At 32.2% G+C, this 22,950-nt stretch overlaps 1 protein-coding gene across 1 annotated transcript; it reads right to left on the bottom strand.

Annotated features, from left to right (window-relative positions):
• Positions 1–2,956: 2,956 nt before the first annotated feature.
• Positions 2,957–21,379, bottom strand: LOC134709725 (uncharacterized). Its single transcript, XM_063569871.1, has 3 exons — positions 21,298–21,379; positions 6,384–8,389; positions 2,957–3,988 (listed from the first exon to the last, which is right to left on the bottom strand). The coding sequence occupies exons 2-3, from the start codon at positions 8,377–8,379 to the stop codon at positions 3,828–3,830; spliced, it is 2,157 nt and encodes a 718-aa protein (XP_063425941.1). The 5' UTR covers positions 8,380–8,389; positions 21,298–21,379; the 3' UTR covers positions 2,957–3,827.
• Between the last annotated feature and the right edge of the window lie 1,571 nt (positions 21,380–22,950).

The following is a 22,950-nucleotide window of genomic DNA, read 5'->3' as shown; positions in this document are numbered from 1 at the left end:
TTGTATATTTGTTTTCTTCAACTTTGGCAAATAAGGGGAAGCATTCATATAACCTTACTTTTTCTACAAAATGTTTTCATGAATTAAACCACTTTCCGCAAAATATTTTTTTGTATAGTTTTAGTGTGTTGTTCAGAGATACACGTAGTAACAGACTTGTTTTTTTTAGAGAAAAACCTTGTGCTATAATTAGTTGCATGTTGTTCACTAAATTGACTAGACTAAGTTACAAGTTACAAGTTAAGAATTCTGACCCCGTTGGCTTTCCAAACTTGTCGGGTAACTAACATAAACATTATAATACAATGATTATTGTGAAACAATTTTTTTGTGAGATACCTGATTATAAGAAAAATTCTCACGTCAGTACAGATGGATGGATAAAAAGAACAATCGATGTAATTAAACAATTTTATCACGCTTAAAAGTTTGTTTTTATTGCAAAAAATATCGGTTGAGAGATAAACAAATTTCCCTTGGCTTACGGATCTGGAAATTTGTTAACCTCTCAACTAGTATTGTTGGAAAATACCCTCTTTTATGCATGATATATTTGTATAATAAGACAAAATAAATAGAGTTCTGCTATATAAGTAAACAAAACATTTTAAAAAAATGCCTACCTTTTTCAATAACGGCCCACTTTAAATTGAACTCTTTTAAAAATGTATTTGATACTTAATAAACTAGTTTTTAAATATAAGTGTGTTAATGTTGATATCTCGACTGAGACGTTAAAGGAATAAAACACCCACCAAGGTTATATATGTTCCACATTACGAACATTTCTTTGTTATATAGCCGATTTAAAGGGTCTTATTATGTTCCCCGAGAATAAAGATCGTGCAAGAATACCCAACGGTGGTTAAATATTAGGATTGGATCGTGAAAGCTCTGGTATAAGATCGTGAATTCCACAGGTGTAATTAGGTTTATCGAGATAATTGGTGGTGAAAAAATACCTAACGGTGGTCAAGCATTGCGTTTGGATAGTGAAAGATCTGGAACTGGGTCGTGAATTCTACCTTAAAATATGTGGAAAAATCGCTGAATTTTCAAAACGCGGAACAAATCCGAAAAAAAGCGAAATACATGTCTATGGGTTACATTAAAAAAACGCTTTTTGTTCCTTTAATGGTCACATTCCAATAGATCATGAAACTTCATCTTTGGTGTGTCCGATAGTACAAGGAAATATAAGTATGCTCTTCCCTCGAAACCGTTCACTTTTTTCCATCAAACTTGATCGTGAACGATCTAGCAACGCTTTTTTTTTATCGTGAAAGACAATGCATGACCAGACTTACTAATTAGAAAACAATATATTGTTTACCAATTAATATACTTGCAACTGATGGAAGCGTGCAACTATTCTAATAAGAACGAACATTTATTTCTAACTTTCAAGTTTTTTTTTTCTAAATTCAATATTTTACCTCGATAATTAATACAAATAACTAAAAACGTGTCTAAATAAGTTGATTTCCGAAAAAAAGGACTTCTTCTCCGAGTGTAAATTGTCGAAAAAATGTATTCATGTATCCACCTTTGTAAATATAATTATGCATGTGTACGGATTTTTTTTGTAAGGGTTGTTACCTTTTATTCCTTTCTACTTCGTACTTTGTTGTGCCTTTTTTGTTCGGGCGTCACTGATGCATCTTTTTAAGACTGACCTCACGTTCGTCGTACAACGTTTTAATCCTGGTATCATTTATATCTACATATCTTTATGAATTATGATTAGGTTCTTTTTAGAGTTTTTTTTGGCATTCTTAAAACTTCTGAAAATAAGATATTCTTCAAAGCCAAATTTTTCTGTAGACTACTGGATTGATTTAAGTAACTTCAGGAAATTCTTAAAATTTGAGAAGTTTTATGTATAAGATGTTCCAATAAAGGTGGTGTATTATTCTCAATAAAATATACGAACCTTAGGCATAAGTTGCATGCCACTAGGCTTCACTAATTCATCTGTAAAACATCTACCATTATTTCATCCAAAAAACTAAATATAAAGATATGATAGATAAAGCAAATGCATCCTGATTATAAAGCAAGCCGAGTTCTTAGATTTATTTTGCGATTGTATGTGCAATTTGCATTCGATATCCGGTTTACAGAAACTGGGATTTGCAATAGGATTATGAAACCATGATTAGCACTTCAAAGAAAACAAATAAAAAATCAAGCCTTAACATGTAAATTCAAATATTAGCTGTATGTATGAAGTCAAATGTAGTATACTGCTGTTCAACAGTCATAAATCGAAGAAGAGAAAACAAATCCGGGTAACAAACCAAAACTGAGGGAAACACATCAACTATAAGAGGAAACCAATGGGTCAACCGAAACACTGAACTGCAATGAAAACAAACGCCAACATACCTAGAAACGGACTATATGATAACAACTGCCATATTTCTGAATTTGTACACGACGTTTAAAACAAATGGTATTGGTAGGCAGAACCTGTTATTATGTCTAGTCATACATTTTGCTTATATGACAATGTTAAAAATACTGCTTTGATGACAAAATTATCTGAGAGGAATAAAAAAAACTTAGAAATGAAGACAAGGATATTCAGGACAGGGATTGTATAAATAAGTAATATGATTGCACATTAGTCATTACGACATGTAAACCACATAATTACAATTGCCAACTCCCATAAATTAACGCCAGTATGCTAGGAGATCACAATCGAATTATAATCTGTGTGTCACTCAAATGTACCAACTTTTTTCATATAACTTTGTAAGCGATGAAAATCAATAATTTAGGGGGGAGCCTTATTGTCACCATACAGATATGTCAATACTAATATAAATGCATACCAAATATTGACAAAGTCATATGAAAAACGTATCGTATTTCTATAAGAAAAAATCGCACTGGAAAAGTTTTTATATTAGAACATATCGCCATTCTATTAAAATAAGGTCACATTTATATGAGGAAAAAATGCATTTTTAACGAAACTAAAGGGTATTATGGCGTTCATTAGCAATTCTTATGTCTTGATGACGTCATGGACAAAGTATTTTGGCACCTCAAACTTCTATATCGTACTCATAAGTTTAATTCATTGCGAAAGCATACTACTCGTACATGCTTAACATACTTCTGATAAGATGTTAAATATACAATTGTATATATATCGTCACATTTGTCCTGTATTCGGTTATTACTTTCATTATTTGTAATTTGAACTGATCAAACTATGTAAACAGCTTTCATGGTTAATTTTGTCTGATCCTAAAATAAACATAGCTATCATGGTTCATGTGACATGATCATACTATGTACACAGGTATCATGGTTAATGTGAACTGATTCTAATATGTACACATAGCATAATCTTACTATGAACATAGTAATCATCATGGATAAATTAGCCCTGATCCACCATTGTACATAGCTATTCATACAACAAAGGTTGATTTCTTCGCGTGCAAGTTCTATTCGCGCATCTTTCGGGTTAAAGAACAAACACGTTGACATAAATTCCGTATTAGATTTTAAAAAAAGATAAATTAAGATTGTTTTAAACTACCATCGACGTACAGCGTTTTATGCTAAGATCATAACTTTGAATTGACAATAAACATTCCCCTTTTCCATGTTTTCCAACGGCAAAACACAATAAAATTGATTAAAAATATTCCATAGGATTCACATTCTATTCTTATTTATTTAACATGTTTGAAAATTTGTCTACACTCCAGTTGCTGTAGCAGCTTTTCAGTGTAGTATGGTGTGGGTAAGGTCATACGAGGATTCAATTTGGATCATTGTAAATAGTCCGTTGATCTATAAATAAGTTAATTGTTGAAGTTTGGATTAGATTTCCCATTCATATTGTATTTTTGTTCTCGCATCCTCGATGAATCACTACATTTGTATACAACAATACACAGTTGTAGAAATATAACTCCACACAAACTACCAACTACAATCCAGAAATTCTTCTTAGTGTAAAAATCTGGAAAAAATAAACATGTATAATAATGGTTTTGTCATTATAAAAAAACACATATGCAAAATAGCACGACTTCTTTTCTGTTTCTGTGTAAATATGATTGAAATGTAACAATAAACTCATCATAGATACCAGGACTAAATTTTGTAAATACGCCAGACGCGCATTTCGTCTACAAAAGACCCATCAGTGACGCTAGAATCCAAAAAAGTTAAAAAGGCCAAATAAAGTACAAAGTTGAGAGCATTGAGGACCGAAATTCTTAAAAGTTTTGCCAAATACAGCTAAGGTAATCTATGCCTGAGGTAGAAAAGCCTTAATATTTCAAAAAATACAAAACTTTATTTTAAGTTGTCTTATATAAGGAGGAGATAGATAGAAAATTAAATTACGATACCAACACCATAAATAATTGGTGTTTGAACAAAAAAATGGTTACAAATCCTTGAAAAACTACATCTATGTTGATTGGAACAAATAAAAAATGATAGGAAATTATTTTAATATATCATTACAAGATGGCACAATCACATCCGTTGAAATGCAGAAACTCTAGGTTTTTACCAAAATTTGGACTGGAAATTTCAAATTTACTATGTAAGTAAAAACGTAAGTTTTCGTATCGCACTGCTATCTATAATCAAGAATTTTTTGGATATAAGAAGAAGAAAGCTGTTTTATAATGCTTATACTCTGCCCATTTTGGATTTATTTTTGTTGCTCAGTATGGGGAAATTGTTATGAAGATGGATATAAAAAAACCTTAAAATTCAGACAGGAGCACCGATTACTCAAAGCAACTCTATTGTTAACCTACACAGTAGAAATATAAGGTCATTTGCAAATAATAACTAAGCTGTTGTGCGACAAAACACTAATCCAAAGAAGAAATATTTCGCATATAGATCCTCAATATTTTAAAATAAAATATCAAAGGAATAAAACGTTGAGAAAATCGGCAAATGATTTATAATAACTCACTCATATATTTAAAAAAAAATATGAATTTAAATTTCTCTTGTTCTACAGACAATGTATAGTTTGCATGTATATTGCATCTACATGATATGTTTAAATTGTACGGTCAATGTAGATAGTTGAATGCTAACTGAGTCACCATCTTTATATAAAGTCATAACTTACTTACTTACTTACTATATACAAATACTAATTAATAATTTTCAAAATGTCGCTTGAGCTTTATGATTTAAAGTTATAATGCCGCAGAAAACTTTTTAGTTTCAATGTCATATGTTAGTTTAAGAAGAATTTAATAATGTAAAATTACAAGATATATATTACAATGTTACTTAACGTTCAAATGTGGGATTCGGAAACAAGTTATACAAATCATATGTTGACAGACACTATCCCTGTAAACCCTATATCTTACTCTTTTTATTAATTCCAACAAATGCTGATGGGTTGTTGTCTAAGATACGTTATAAGTCTCAATAGAAGCAACACTTCGGAATCGTTTTAATTTTTTGTAATGTGTTATTGCATAGAGAGCTATTGATTAAACTTATTCGTAGCATATGCCATATCGAAAAATATCATGTGAATGATATCGTATACGAAAATACATTTCTGTTTGATTAAAAATTATAATTAATAATAATTTGTAATTGTAAAAACAATGCAAATAAAGAAGCAAACTGTACACCAAATTACTGATTTTTCTATCAATTGGGATTGAAATTCTTTTTTCTACTTTTCTAAATTTATCCAATTTTTTTTTATCTTATCATGTTTTATATTTCCTTGTACAATCTATTGATATTTTGATTGTCATTTGTAATGCACCTTTTAACTTGAAGGTGGGTTTTTGCAAGTTTGAAATAGATCAAAAGTCGAAAAATATTCAGATTTACTGAACATTAACATTAAACAGCAAATGAGATAAGTGTATATGAGTAAAGCATCAGTTTTATTTTGGATAGAATGCTGCAGAACACTTTTTAGTGTCAAAGTCATACGTTAGTTTAAACAGTATTTATTAATGAAAAATTACAAGATATATATTACAATGTTACTTAACGTTCAAATATGGGATCCGGAAATAAGTTACACAAATCATATGTTGACAGACACTATCCATGTAAACCCTAAATCTTACTCTTTTTCTTAGTTCCAACAAATGTTGAAGGGCTGTTGTCTAAGTTATGTTTGAAGTCTCAATAGAAACCACACTTCGGAATCGTTTTATTTGTTTGTAATGTGTTTATGTATAGAGAGCTGTTGATTAAACTTATTAGTAGCATATTTCATATCGAAAAATATCATGTGAATGATATCGTATACGAAAATACATTTCTGTTTAATTTAAAATTATGATTAATAATAATTTGTAATTGCATCACTGAATTAAACGTTGATATATGCATATGGAACTTACCATCAACAGTGATTCTCGGTTCTTGGTTAAAAGGAAATTTGGATGTCATTGATGAAAGGGTTGTTGTTGCAGATGATGGTGGTTCGTTGTCAGTATAACTATGGCAATTAGGAAATCCCGCGGGCGGTGATGGGTGATGAGGAAACGATTCATTAATAAGCATGGCCATTCCATCATTTGCGTGAAGTTCAATGTGACAATGTAAGAACCAAACGCCAGGATTATCAGCTTTTATACGAGTTATAACATAACCTCCACTTGGAACAATAATTGTATCCTTCCTTACTGGCTTAAGTAATTCCAATCCTGGCACATTTCCGTTAGCCCACGCGGTATTACTCCATGTAGCATTGTTGCACCAACTATTGGCACGATCAGTTCCTCCTCTACAATCGATATCAGAATTTCCCTCTACTTTTAATCCTGTTTTGTTATCATATTTAGCATATCCCATTTTAAGGACATAAAACGTATGCCCATGCATATGAATTGGATGAGCCCAGCCAGTTCCCTGTCCCATATTTAGAAAAATCATTTGGACTGTATCACCACGGTTAATAGATAAAGAATGCGTACAAGAACAATGTTTTTGTTCGCCACAATCTGCTTTATCACAAGGAAAGTTGGCATCTTCAGGATCAGCCAAAACATTTTTTGTTGGGAATATAAACCTTCTTCCATTGATAGTACTAGGAAAATACTTCTTTCCGGGAAAAGCAAAGTTTAAAAAATATTCTTTGAATTTTCCTTGATGCACAGGTGGAGCCGGGTCAGTATCAGATTTTAGTTTCAAACTACCAATAGGTAAACAATCGGTAAAATAGTCTTCTGGGTAATATAGAAAGAAACAATTTACAACAACACATCGATTGTCAGCTGTACACTGCCGAGGAACAGACGTAGGTTGGACATTTTGATCGGCGCCATGATACTGAAGTATAGCTTCCGCTGTCGTGTTGCGGTTTATTTCGAGAGTTTTGGCTCTAATGTAATAGTTCTCCACTGTTTGGTTAGCAGTAATGACGAAATCGTATCGTTCTCCGGCATTTATAATAAATGCATCTGCCATCTGTGGTTCAATATCAAACCCGTCGGTTGCTACCATTGTTAACGGGTGGTTATCTACAGAAATAGACCAAGGAAATAACTGTCCTGCTGCTATCACCCGGAACCGGTACTGTTGGCCTTGTTCTACCGTGAACACCTCAAGTGGAGCCTCATTATGACTATTTTCATCAGTATAATATCTTCCGCGTCCATTAATAAGACCACTTTGCGCTTTTATATTACTAAAAAATTGACCGTCAAGTGACTGAGAGCTTTGAAATTTTTTTCTGTTTTCATAAAATCCAAATACCATTTTTGCATCTTCCAAATCTGCATCGAAGTCATGATTCCATTCCTGTATAGTCATTATATGTTCCTTCATATCCAAACTTGATTTCTCACGGACAATCAAGGCACCAATCAATCCCTTTGCTCTTTGGGCCCCAACGTGAGAATGATACCAGTAAGTTCCTTTATGTGATGCAACAAATCTGTAGACAAACGTTTGGCCAGGCGATATTGGGCACTGTGTTAAAAAGGGTACTCCATCCATATACGGACTTCCCTTTTGAGTGATTCCATGCCAATGAATTGTAACCTCTTCCGACTTAAGGTGATTTGTAACGTGAACAATGATTGTTTGCCCTTCGTATACAATAATAGGCGGACCCGGTAATGTATCGTTCGCCACAACAACCAAACGAGAATCCTCCCACCCATCTGCTGTAATAACATCATTTATGGGTAAAGGGTTTGATTCATTTGCATTAGTCACGTCGTATTTATACAGCCTCCCTGCTGCTGAGTATACAGCGACTCTTTTATGCATCATTGTCAGACGATGAGATACCAATAGAGATGTTTCACATGTTTCAGCTGACTTTTCACATTCATAACTGTTAGCACCATGAATTAAAAAGACTGCACAAATGGAGAGAGACCTCAACATTGCAGAATATCTAGAAAATACAAATATAAGGTTTACAAATATCACAGCCATTCTATTTGAGCTTTTGTAACAGCAGTGCACTTAGAGAAGGAAACTGCACACTAAATATTTTCATGTCAGCGCATTTTTCTATTAATTCGGGTTGAAATTCTTTTTTTCAATTTTTTGTGTATTTAGCCATTTTGTTTTTATCTTAGCATGGCTTTTTGTTTGCTCGTTTAATCTATTATTAATTCTGATTGTCATTTTTAATGCACCTCTCAACCTTGAAGGTGGGGTTTTGCAAGTTTGAAATAGACCAATTTTCGTCTCCCTAAGAATAAGAATGTCGAAAAATACTTAGATTCACTAAAAATTTACATTAATCAACAAATGAGCTTGCGTATGAGTAAAATATCAGTATTGTTTTGGACACAATGCTGCAAAAAACAATATTATTTTGTTAAGTTTTTTTATGCATCTTGGTTAACAACAGTCATGCCAACACTAGTTGATGTATCCCATCTGGTCTGTACGGAAAAAAAGATGTTATCCAGTATTTTAATTTAACCCATGTAATGATTAAGCGACAAATTTGAATAAAATGTTTAACACCGCACAATTCTATAGTTATATGCCTGTCTCAAGTCAGAAGCCTGTACTTTAATTGCTGTCAATTTAGGGCCTGGTGGATTGTTGTCTAATTGGCAATCAAACCATATTTCCTTATTTATTATGTTTTTGTTCCAATACATAAAATGGCGACTGTTACTGTTGATCCTGTTTCATTACATTTTTGTCATTTGAACATTGAACATGGATTTTGGACGGAAACAAACTTGCAGTTTTTTTGTTTTTTCACGTTGCTTTTCTTTGATCTCTCAATTTTTTTCATTTTTCCCTGCCTCCCTTCACCCTGTCCTCCCACTGTTAATTTAACTAAAACATAAAACATCACATAGAGCCACGATCAATGAATAAAAATGTTAGTCGTCTGACCAGTGCATTGAGTGATCGGAGGGCTTTCGCGTGTTTGGGCAATTAGTAACAGTAATATGAATGTTACTCACTTTATCAGTGCATTACGTGTGTGGAGGGCTTACACATGTTTGGGCAATGAGTAACAGTTATTTAAATGTCAGGCGTTTGATCAGTGCATTAAAAGTGTGGATGGCTGGCACATGTTAGGGCAATGAGTAACAGTAATTCAAATGTAAATATCGGTCGTTTAATTAGTGCAATAATTGTGTGGAGGGCTGGCACATGTTAGGGCAATGAGTAACAGTAATTTGAATGTAAATATCGGTCGTTTAATCAGTGCAATAATTGTGTGGAGGGCTGGCACATGTAAGGACAATGAGTAACAGTAATTTAAATGTTGATATCGGTCGTTAAATCAGTGGCGCAATTGTATGTTTTATTTTTGGCGCAAATGATACCATGTAATTTTAAAACAGGTGGCGCAAACGTAGCATTTGAGAAAAAAGGTTGTGGCGCAAAAGGATCTCTCCCAAAAATTGGGAATTTTATTGTTAAAATACATTTCACGGAACTTGAATTGGTTGACTTTTGTAATACAATCACTTATATTAATAAAAATATGTTTATTGATACAGTCATGTCAAGAATGTTTAATAATTATATTGAAGAATGGAAAAGTCTTGTTAGTTCATCCTCTCCTAGACGGGAAAATGGGAGTAATAAATCGAGAACCTATAATATTTTTAAGCAGGATTATGATGTTGATAACTACTGCAAACTGTTAATAAAATTGAGAATGGAAATGGGGAATGTATCAAAGAGACAACAACCCGACCATAGAAAAAACAATAGCAGAAGGTCACCAACAGGTCTTTACTGTAACGAGAAATTCCCGCACCCGGAGGCGTCCTTCAGCTGGCCCCTAAAAATCTTTTTGTGAAAGAAGAGCTTTCGCAAAATTTGGATACGCCTCCTATAAGACGGGAAACTGGGAGGTATAAATATTTGTCGATGGAAGAAAGATGTTTATTTAATTGTTTTAATACTGTCAAAGATGAATATCATGTCATTTTACTGTGTCCTGTTTACAATGATCTTAGACAGGTTCTTTTTACTGGGTCTCTTAAAATTGATGAGCACTTAAATAGTTTTACAGATGGTATTTTTATTTTTGAATCAAGATATTATAAGATTATGTGCCACAACCAGTAATTTTTTATTAAAATCCACCGAGAAGTTTTATATTGTAAATAATAATTTTGTTGTACAATTTTACCATTAAGGCTTATCATTTATTATGTACATATACATTATTTTAGTTGATTATCGTCTCTCATAAATCTGTACAGATTGGCTTATGTATATAAAATGTATCTTTTATAAATGTATTGTGTAATTTTATACATAAGGTGAGGCGTAAATAAAATAATAAATTGAATTGAATAGTAACAGGAATTTAAATATAAATGACAGTCGTTTGATCAGTGCATTAAGTGTGTCGAAGTCAAACTATGTTTGGGCAATGAGTAACAAGAATTTAAATGTCTGTCTTATGATCAGTGCATTAAGTTTGTGGAAGGCTATCATGTGTTTGGTCAGTGAGTAACAGGGATTTTTTTCTCTAATTCAACTGTAAGCATATACATGTATGTCTCGTGGTAGTCAACTTTTGTTGGTGGAGGAAACCGAACTGGACCTTCGACATCTTGACGGATCGATTGTTTTTATAAACTACTAGTGCATATTCATTTTTTAAACAAATTTGCCTTTATTTAAATGAAAACAAAAATGCATTGTTTCAAAGCTTCTAAAATGTGCAGATAAAGTGCATTAGTTTTGTACTTTTCAAAAATGCCTCCAAATCGTACGTCTGACTTCCTAGAAGACAAAATTTCTACACCCCAGTCACAACAAACCGGTAGTATTATAATTTCGTGTAGTGTTAGTTAAACTGACAAACAGATAAACCGACTTTGACTACACTTCGACTGCGGCAGTCATTTAACAATTGGTCTAATAGCTGATATGATATATGTTTCCCTTCTTTTACGAGTGATTAAGGACATAATTATTATTGATACAAGGTAAACATATGGATACATTTTTGTCAAAGAATAGACTTAAATAAATTTAGTCATTGCTATGTCTATCTTTTTTTCCCGTTTTCGTTGGCATCTTTTAAAAATTAAGCAATTGTCAATTTGAAATTAAAATTAAACAGCATGGTATCAAAAATTGACATAAACAGATTGAATTGTATGGCATAATCCGCGAATGAATCAGTTATTATAATAATATTTTAAATCATATGCCACCCGCAATGACATTTCAAGGTTATTGAGGGAAGGCTTCATTGTGATAGAAACATCGTTAAGTATCAGAGTTAAGACTTTTAAATATAACTAAACATTCTTTATCTAAAAAGGATAACCTAATAAAGAAATTGTCTAATTTTCTATGAGGCGCTTAATAATTCAGGCATGCATACTCAGGTCCTCAATGCTCTTCAACTTCGTACATTATTTGGCCTTTTTATCTTTTGTGGATTCAAGCGTAACTGATGAGTCTTTTGAAGACGAAACGCGCGTCTAGCGTAAATACTAAATTTAGTCCTGGTATCTATGATGAGTTTATCAACAGAAAAAGTATAGCATATATAAAGTCAATTATACATTCCAAAAGCTACGATAAAACAAAAATCATGTTCGTACCAAAATTGAAAACACCATTAGATTGTATAATGCCATAAAAATATTATAATGACTAGTGTTTTCTGACTTCAGATAACTTGAGCGTACTCAAATTACACCTATTTTGATATTTTGTTCACCTGCGTTTTTTATGATCCTGACAAAAACTTCCATTTTTATTTGTAGACCTTTACTCATTTACTTTATAATTTTCTATATAGTTACGCTAATTTAATTTTGAATCCATATGGAATGATCAATCATAGAAAAATGGACTTTAACCGACCTCCAAACTATCCACGATTCTGTAATGGGGAGTAACTAAAGTGCATCAATAATTAAATTCACATTCTTAAAAATAGAATGTTCTGTTCTATTTCTTAACAAAATTGAATAACTTTGACATCCTTTTTTAAGAAATGGATGCTAGAAGCATATGTTTTGGTCCTTATTGAAAGATGACTTTATGTGAATGTGGCATGATTTTATTCATCAGTTGATAGATACTGTGAACGTTTAGTGTTTTTCTAAACATGTTAACTTATGTAGAAAGACGTGTATAGTGCCAGAAAAAAAAAACATGTACGATTTCCGCGTGTTTTTTTGTTGAATAGGTGCAATTTGGGTACTCGGTGCAATGTAGGTAATGTGACGTTAGTGGTACGTACATTTGTATTAATTTCTTCCCTAAATATATTTAATAAGCTATTCAGTTGGATTACTTTTCAAATTTTTTTTAAACTAACTTACATCTTTTCATTTACATTGGCTTAAATTTTTAACAAGTGCATGCATACCGTTTTTTTTCTGAAGTAGTAATATTTGTAATCATACCGATAAGATTTTATGGTTTTTCCTGAAGTGGTAATATGTGTCCCCAGCTGATAAGATAATAATCAAATTTTAAATGGGTTTTAAAATTAATTTGCTCTGCGGAATTTTCAATGTAAATTATGTGCAGCGTATCAAATTCATATTAACTACTCATAGAAACCAGGATTAAAATTATGTTAGCCAGACACTTGTTTATTCTACAAAAGACTCATCAGTGACGAATTTGTAAGACGTACTTTTGTTAATGACTTCTTCTTTTTAAAGTGATCATTTCGCTTTGCATGATATATATGCAAGTAAAAGTTAAAGGGAAAATAAGATTATACTAATTTGATTTCGTCGAGACAAATTGTATACCTACTCTTAACAAGCAAATTGAAATCAAATGTACATGGGGACATGATAATTTAACCTCAAGGACAGAGTCAGCTTTTCTCATCCCTTGGTGTACGTCGACCGTTAATCGTCCGTTAACTTATACAAAAATCTTCTGCTATGAAACTTCTGGGTCAATTGAACCAAATTTGGCAACAATCATAGTTGTGGTATTTAGTTTATCAAATGTGTCCGATAAGCCCGCCTGCCAACCAACACAACCGTCATGGCTAAAAGTAGAACATAGGGTTAAAATGCAAGTTGGTTTTTTATTTTGAAAAATGTCCAGAATACTGAGCTCTACAAATTGTCCTTATACGTCAAAATTGTTGGGCGTTTTCTTACAGGAGTTATTACCCTTAAATGACACATTTTATTATTTAAAAAAAAATTGTTTTGCCTCTTATGTTTGAAACTATTATAGATACAGAAAAACATTAAGACACAAAAACGATCAATAAGACATGTTCTACAAATAGGTTAAAAAAATTGAAATCGTCAGCCGACTTCTTTTTAGAGTAATCGCCCTTTAATGAGGATTTCTACCATTTTTCCATGTTTTTGTCTCAATATATCTTCAAAATTATAACAGATAGATATACTCTTAAATAAGGCAAAATAATCAGGAAGACAAGATTTACAATTTGGACAATAAAGAGGAAATTGTCCGACGTCTCCTTGGGATTACAGTCCTTTGCACGTTTTTTTTTATCATTTATTGAGGTTTTTGCTTTTTATGATAAAAAAATATGATAGATAAGTTGGTACTTCAAATCACAAAAATGACCAGCAAGGCAAGATCAATTAACAAGTGACATTTCGCTGATACGGATAGAAGACTGTCACGTGTTAAAGGATTGTTTGCCCTGTCTCTAAAAAGGGGATTTTAATTTTATCCTTTTTTGTGTTTTGTTCAAAAACTGAAGAAGATAGAGAGAAACTAAACAGAATGAATGAACAGCAATACAAGATCAACAAAGCAGAGATTTTTGTTATGAATTTCATTCTTTATTACAATGCTTGGGATTCTCCTTTGTTGAATATACATAGACCAAGGTGAGCAACAAGCTCTTTTTAGAGTCTCTAGTTTTTAATTGTTTTTGTTATTTATTTTTGCCTTTTCTCTCTGATATATTAACATAAATATACTTGAAATAAAATGTATTTACTATTTATAATCAATTCTAATTAAATTTTACAGCGGTTACTTATAATATATATATATATAAAATTAATATATACAACTCGTTTAAACATCAACCCAACAATGTTAAATCTGTAAATTTGCTTTCGCAAATTTTTGGTTCTTCCCTCGCCGGGATTCGAACCCATGCTACTGTGATATCGTGACACCAAACCGCCTGCACTGCAGCCGTCCCGCTAGACCACACGACCACCTGGGCTCTCATAAAAAGAGCTTTCGGTGGGCATGTGTTACCTTTCCTAGTCGGTTTTAATCTAGCGGCGTACTACAGTACATGATATATAAGGCATGAAGATGTTATTGTTACAGATCAGCTAAATTATCTATAGCAAAGGATTCTACAAATTAATGTAAGATACAGTCACAGAAAATAATTAAATTCATAAGTACGTCTGAGTCAGTGACAACCCTACAACAGATGTATCCATCGGATCGCCATCAATGATGGTGATACATGGCTTTGTACATAATGTATATACAACTCGTTTAAACATCAACCCAACAATGTTAGATCTGTAAATTTGCTTTCGCAAATTTTTGGTTCTTCCCTCGCCGGGATTCAAACCCATGCTACTGTGATATCGTGACACCAAACCGCCTGCACTGCAGCCGTCCCGCTAGACCACACGACCACCTGGGCTCTCATAAAAAGAGCTTACGGTGGGCATGTGTTACCTTTCCACGTCGGTTTTAATCTAGCGGCGTACTATAGTACATGATATATAAGGCATGAAGATGTTATTGTTACAGATCAGCTAAATTATCTATAGTAAAGGATCCTACAAATTAATGTAAGATACAGTCACAGAAAATAATTATATTCATAAGTACGTCTGAGTCAGTGACAACCCTACAACAGATGTATCCATCGGATCGCCATCAATAAAATTAATATATGAAATTAATATATATATATGCACATATACCATTCTTGTCAACTCAAAGTTAGAAAACAGCATTTTCCTCTATAATATACCGTATAGCGTGTTATTTATGTGGGGTGTAAATTTTTGTTTTTTTTCGCGGACAGAACAAAATCACCTAAACATGCTCCGCCAATTTAAAAGTGCACATGCAAACATGCAAAGGTATTGATGAACGTTTTGAATCCGCCAAAATATTTCGTATACCTTATTCAATGAAATCGCGAAATTTTACTACCTCGAAAATAACCCTCTATACGATAGTAGTATTCAATGACACCAGGTTTTAAGGTTATAATGAACGACAGCATCAGAGAAAATAAAAGCAAGTTCAAATACTGTTTGTAATCTTTCTATATAAGTAGTCAGTTTGTATAGTTAAAAGCCTTGAATAAGACAATTATCATGACTGTGAAAATAAAATAAAAGTCGATGGTTGTATAAGAACAGCAACTGTAAAGTATCATTTCTAGAGCAACACTATTTGATTGAGGTTATATTTCCTATGTAGTGGTACCGGTGTTTTGACTATTGTGTGTTTAATTGAGGAAAATAAATCCTTTTCTATGTAGTAATTTGGTGGTCTGTGGACTTTTGTTTGTAATATTTCCTATGTAGTGGTATATGTGAGCCAAAATGTGTTCCTGTGAAAAAAGTTCCAGTGGAACTAATTTCACAGGTATTATGTTCTGGGAGAACTTTTTACACAGACAATTTCTATATAATTTGTTCCATATTTATGAAATAAGTTCCACACTTTACCTTGTGAAATAAGTTCTGGGTTGGTGAAATTGTTCCTTACCTAGTGAAATAAGTTCCATGTTTGTGAGATTTGTTCCTTACCTGGTGAAATAAGTTCTTGATTTGTGAAATTTGTTCCTCACCTGGTGAAATTAGTTCATTGTCTGTGAAATATGTTCTACTGGTTAAACAAGTTATCTTATATACTGAACACTTGTCATCAGTGAGTTTAGAGTCATTATAAAAAAATATGTATTATATTGATAATGCACTAAATAACCTTTTTAAAGTGTAAACATCCAATTTGGATCATGTGGAGTAAAGCAAAAGTTTAATAACATACTCAATTAATAATACTAAAAACACTTATGATCCAGGAGAGAGTAGAATGAGAAATAATAATAAAAGTCTTTCCAAAAAAAATATTATAACGGTTAAAGATGAACAAAGTGACTGATCAATTATATAAAAAGACATAAAGAAACAAAAGACACACTCTTCAAAAACTATGCAATGACCATAACTAAGTACATGTATGATTAGAACACCCATGACGGATTAATAGGAAACAAGGAGGTCGAATACCGCATAACCGATAAAACATAGATACAAATTACGATACATTATAATCGCTTTTATTTCTTATCTTCATCCTACAGTCATGCCTTCAATTGCAAATGTACCCCATGCAAGAACAGAACCTTTTTTCTGTGAAATAGGTTAAAAACAGAACATTTTCAGTGACTTCTATAAAATACCTTCATTCAAAACTAATATCACAGGAACTTATATCACTTTTAGTTTTAAATATCAAAATTGGAACAAAACTCATGGTGCTGTGATTTTTGTTCTGGAACTTATTTCACACTTGGTTAAAAAATTAGTTCCGGAACAAATTTTATAGTGCTGGAACATATTTTTTGTGACATAAGTTCCATCGGAACATACTTTCTATGAAATTTGTTCCGACGGAACAAATGTCACGCCGGAACAAATTTTTTGTTACATATAGCTGTCTGTACTTTCGTGTGTTTGATTGATGTAGTATTTTCTATGTAGTGATACCAGTGTATGTACTTTCGTGTGTTTAATTGATGTAGTATTTTCTATGTAGTGATACCAGTGTTTGTACTTTCGTGTGTTTAATTGATGTAGTATTTTCTATGTAGTGGTACCAGTGTATGTACTTTCGTGTGTTTAATTGTTGTAGTATTTTCTATGTAGTGGTACCAGTGTATGTACTTTCGTGTGTTTAATTGATGTAGTATTTTTATTATGTAGTGGTACCAGTGTATGTACTTTCGTGTGTTTAATTGATGTAGTATTTTCTATGAGTGGTACCAGTGTATGTACTTTCGTGTGTTTAATTGAGGTAATATTTTTATTATGTAGTGGTACCAGTGTATGTACTTTCGTGTGTTTAATTGATGTAGTATTTTCTATGTAGTGATACCAGTGTATGTACTTTCGTGTGTTTAATTGATGTAGTATTTTCTATGTAGTGGTACCAGTGTATGTACTTTCGTGTGTTTAATTGTTGTAGTATTTTCTATGTAGTGGTACCAGTGTATGTACTTTCGTGTGTTTAATTGAGGTAATATTTTTATTATGTAGTGGTACTAGTGTATGTACTTTCGTGTGTTTAATTGATGTAGTATTTTCTATGTAGTGGTACCAGTGTATGTACTTTCGTGTGTTTAATTGATGTAGTATTTTCTATGTAGTGGTACCAGTGTATGTACTTTCGTGTGTTTAATTGTTGTAGTATTTTCTATGTAGTGATACCAGTGTATGTACTTTCGTGTGTTTAATTGATGTAGTATTTTCTATGTAGTGGTACCAGTGTATGTACTTTCGTGTGTTTAATTGTTGTAGTATTTTCTATGTAGTGATACCAGTGTATGTACTTTCGTGTGTTTAATTGATGTAGTATTTTCTATGTAGTGATACCAGTGTATGTACTTTCGTGTGTTTAATTGTTGTAGTATTTTCTATGTAGTGGTACCAGTGTATGTACTTTCGTGTGTTTAATTGATGTAGTATTTTCTATGTAGTGGTACCAGTGTATGTACTTTCGTGTGTTTAATTGATGTAGTATTTTCTATGTAGTGGTACCAGTGTATGTACTTTCGTGTGTTTAATTGATGTAGTATTTTCTATGTAGTGATACCAGTGTATGTACTTTCGTGTGTTTAATTGTTGTAGTATTTTCTATGTAGTGGTACCAGTGTATGTACTTTCGTGTGTTTAATTGATGTAGTATTTTCTATGTAGTGGTACCAGTGTATGTACTTTCGTGTGTTTAATTGATGTAGTATTTTCTATGTAGTGGTACCAGTGTATGTACTTTCGTGTGTTTAATTGATGTAGTATTTTCTATGTAGTGGTACCAGTGTATGTACTTTCGTGTGTTTAATTGTTGTAGTATTTTCTATGTAGTGGTACCAGTGTATGTACTTTCGTGTGTTTAATTGATGTAGTATTTTCTATGTAGTGGTACCAGTGTATGTACTTTCGTGTGTTTAATTGATGTAGTATTTTCTATGTAGTGATACCAGTGTATGTACTTTCGTGTGTTTAATTGATGTAGTATTTTCTATGTAGTGATACCAGTGTATGTACTTTCGTGTGTTTAATTGATGTAGTATTTTCTATGTAGTGGTACCAGTGTATGTACTTTCGTGTGTTTAATTGATGTAGTATTTTCTATGTAGTGATACCAGTGTATGTACTTTCGTGTGTTTAATTGATGTAGTATTTTCTATGTAGTGGTACCAGTGTATGTACTTTCGTGTGTTTAATTGTTGTAGTATTTTCTATGTAGTGGTACCAGTGTATGTACTTTCGTGTGTTTAATTGATGTAGTATTTTCTATGTAGTGGTACCAGTGTATGTACTTTCGTGTGTTTAATTGATGTAGTATTTTTATTATGTAGTGGTACCAGTGTATGTACTTTCGTGTGTTTAATTGATGTAGTATTTTCTATGAGTGGTACCAGTGTATGTACTTTCGTGTGTTTAATTGAGGTAATATTTTTATTATGTAGTGGTACCAGTGTATGTACTTTCGTGTGTTTAATTGATGTAGTATTTTCTATGTAGTGATACCAGTGTATGTACTTTCGTGTGTTTAATTGATGTAGTATTTTCTATGTAGTGGTACCAGTGTATGTACTTTCGTGTGTTTAATTGTTGTAGTATTTTCTATGTAGTGATACCAGTGTATGTACTTTCGTGTGTTTAATTGTTGTAGTATTTTCTATGTAGTGATACCAGTGTATGTACTTTCGTGTGTTTAATTGTTGTAGTATTTTCTATGTAGTGATACCAGTGTATGTACTTTCGTGTGTTTAATTGATGTAGTATTTTCTATGTAGTGATACCAGTGTATGTACTTTCGTGTGTTTAATTGATGTAGTATTTTCTATGTAGTGGTACCAGTGTATGTACTTTCGTGTGTTTAATTGTTGTAGTATTTTCTATGTAGTGATACCAGTGTATGTACTTTCGTGTGTTTAATTGATGTAGTATTTTCTATGTAGTGGTACCAGTGTATGTACTTTCGTGTGTTTGATTGATGTAGTATTTTCTATGTAGTGATACCAGTGTATGTACTTTCGTGTGTTTAATTGTTGTAGTATTTTCTATGTAGTGATACCAGTGTATGTACTTTCGTGTGTTTAATTGTTGTAGTATTTTCTATGTAGTGATACCAGTGTATGTACTTTCGTGTGTTTAATTGATGTAGTATTTTCTATGTAGTGATACCAGTGTATGTACTTTCGTGTGTTTAATTGATGTAGTATTTTCTATGTAGTGGTACCAGTGTATGTACTTTCGTGTGTTTAATTGTTGTAGTATTTTCTATGTAGTGATACCAGTGTATGTACTTTCGTGTGTTTAATTGATGTAGTATTTTCTATGTAGTGGTACCAGTGTATGTACTTTCGTGTGTTTGATTGATGTAGTATTTTCTATGTAGTGATACCAGTGTATGTACTTTCGTGTGTTTAATTGTTGTAGTATTTTCTATGAGTGGTACCAGTGTATGTACTTTCGTGTGTTTAATTGAGGTAATATTTTTATTATGTAGTGGTATCGATGTCTGGACGTTCATGTGTTATATTGTGGTAATGTGTCCTATGTAGTGGGACCAGTGTTTGGACTTTCGTGGTCTTTTTTTATCGAGGTTATATTTCTTATAAAATGATACGGGTGTGCATACTTTTGTGTGTTTAATTGAGGCAATATTTACCATGTATTGGTACCGGTGTATGTACATTCGATTGGTTTTTTGAGGTACTGCTTGCTATGAAGTGATACCAGTGTTTGTACGTTCGTGTCTTTATTTGAGGCAATTTTCGTATGTAGTGATACCGGTGTGTACTTTTATTTGTATAATTAAAGAAATATTGTCTATGTCGTATACGTGGTACCTATGAGTTGACTTTTTTTTTTTTTTTTACTTTTTCATGTTATCATTTTTATGCCTCTATAGTATCATTCCATTTTCTTTCTTATACGGGTTTATAATGTTTTATAAATATGACATTACATGATGCAACATTTTGATAATTCTCGTTAGTTTAAAATTTTGATAAATAACTAATCCCATTTTCAAGAGAAGTTGATTAATATAGAACAGAAAAACAGGATTATATTTTGGTGCGAAAAATAGTATGGAAATATGATTTTTTTTAAAGTCATTCAAAGAAACCTTAATTCTGCTCAATATTATGTAATAGAAAATCAGTTTATAAAATACCTACCTTGTCAATGGCGACTGACTTAAATCTAAATTCTTCGACAAATTTGATACTATTCAAACAACTTGGTTTTTTAATAGTTATATGTGTTTTATGTTTGATATGCCATCTGAGACGGATTAGCTGGTTTAGCAAATACAAAATCGAACATATTGTCACTTCTTATTTTAGAAAGACTACAGTTTAATATGTAAAATGATATTTAAAATGTTTATCAATAATTTATAGAAATAAAAAGCATCATGTACTTGTTAATCAACACAAAAATAATGAAAACCAAAGAAAATCTTTACCAGAAATACACATTCAATTATTAAGTGTGTTTCATAAAATGAGGAATTTTATATTAATTTCGGTTACCCTAAAAATGAAATATACAATAAAACCTTAACTCAAATAAAGCAAAAAAAACAAAAACAACTTACCAGATGTAAAACAGAGAGATTAGGAGTGTAAAAAGATGTCAGTGTTGAAAACTTTAAGTTTGTCTTTACAGGCTTGATCACATGATCACTGACACTGATTTCGTAACTTTCTCCTGTTTTCACCAATCAAAATGTACCTTGCATTGCTTCCTTGTCTATGTCCTATGTCTGCTTTATTCATGTATCGTTGTAAATATAATGGAATTTAATGCGACTGTCATACAAGTGAGAGGTTTAGCGCTATAAAACCAGTTTCAATACACTATTTTCTACACTTAAAAATGCCTTTACCAAGTCATGTATATGACAGTTTGTGTCCATTCGTTTGATGTGTTTTATTATTTGATTTTGTCATTTGATTAGATACTATCCGTTTTGAATTTTTCTCGGAATTCAGTATTTTTTAAATTTGATATCATACAACATAAGCTCTGATGAGCTTTTGATCGAATATGAAAAAATAGACATAACATAAAAACAGTCGAAGATATACAACAAACTGTAATACAAAGTTAAATTGCACACACAAAACATGCTATATTTATAATAAAGTAAATTAAAATATTAAAATTTAGAATAATTTATATGGTGTTCTATTTAAATAATTATATTACTATTATTTTCTTCTCATCTATGACGTTCCACTTCCTCTTAACACTGCCTTGGATCATTCATTTACCAATACCGTTTTCTTCTCATCTATGACGTTCCACTTCCTCTTTACACTGCCTTGGATCATTCATTTACCAATACCGTTTTCTTCTCATCTATGACGTTCCACTTCCTCTTTACACTGCCTTGGATCATTCATTTACCAATACCGTTTTCTTCTCATCTCTGACGTTCCACTTCCTCTTTACACTGCCTTGGATCATTCATTTACCAATACCGTTTTCTTCTCATCTATGACGTTCCACTTCCTCTTTACACTGCCTTGGATCATTCATTTACCAATACCGTTTTCTTCTCATCTATGACGTTCCACTTCCTCTTTACACTGCCTTGCATCATTCATTTACCAATACCGTTTTCTTCTCATCTATGACGTTCCACTTCCTCTTGACACTGCCTTGGATCATTCATTTACCAATATCGTTTTCTTCTCATCTCTTGTTTCACCAATTTAACAGTTTCTGTGATCCTATAATCGGCTGAGGAGTTGTAATTAGATCCATGGATATATCGGCACAGTCTGTCGGTCATCGTCATGCAAAAAATAAAACAACCACTGACTTCTAATATTTTTATACATAAACATGTGTACTATTTTAGTAGTTAACAAACTACACAGACAAAACACTACAAAAGCATGATAACTAATCATGTTTGCATCCGTGTATAGTCAATCTCAATACATACCATTTTTTTATTGATCTGGTAAAACAGACGGGTTCGCCGTTGGATTTTGGGATGAAGGATTTAAACAGTTCCTTTTAACTGTCTCATGAAACTTCTGGTTTCTAACTGGTATCTGTTAGACGTCCTTGTTTGTAGAGTAGATAATGCAATTCGGGGAAATAATCATATGATATAAACTGAATGCAATTCTATGACATTTGGTCTCTTGTACAAGTTGCCCTGTTGCGAATCACATAAGCACATCTTCTCATTTTAGTGAATTGAACATAAACATTAGCCGCTGAATGTGATCGG

The sequence above is a fragment of the Mytilus trossulus genome, chromosome 3 (genome assembly GCF_036588685.1).
Source record: "Mytilus trossulus isolate FHL-02 chromosome 3, PNRI_Mtr1.1.1.hap1, whole genome shotgun sequence".
NCBI lineage: Eukaryota > Metazoa > Mollusca > Bivalvia > Mytilida > Mytilidae > Mytilus > Mytilus trossulus.
The sequence above is the reverse complement of the archived record's forward strand: the minus strand, read 5'-3'. Positions and strand labels throughout refer to the sequence as shown.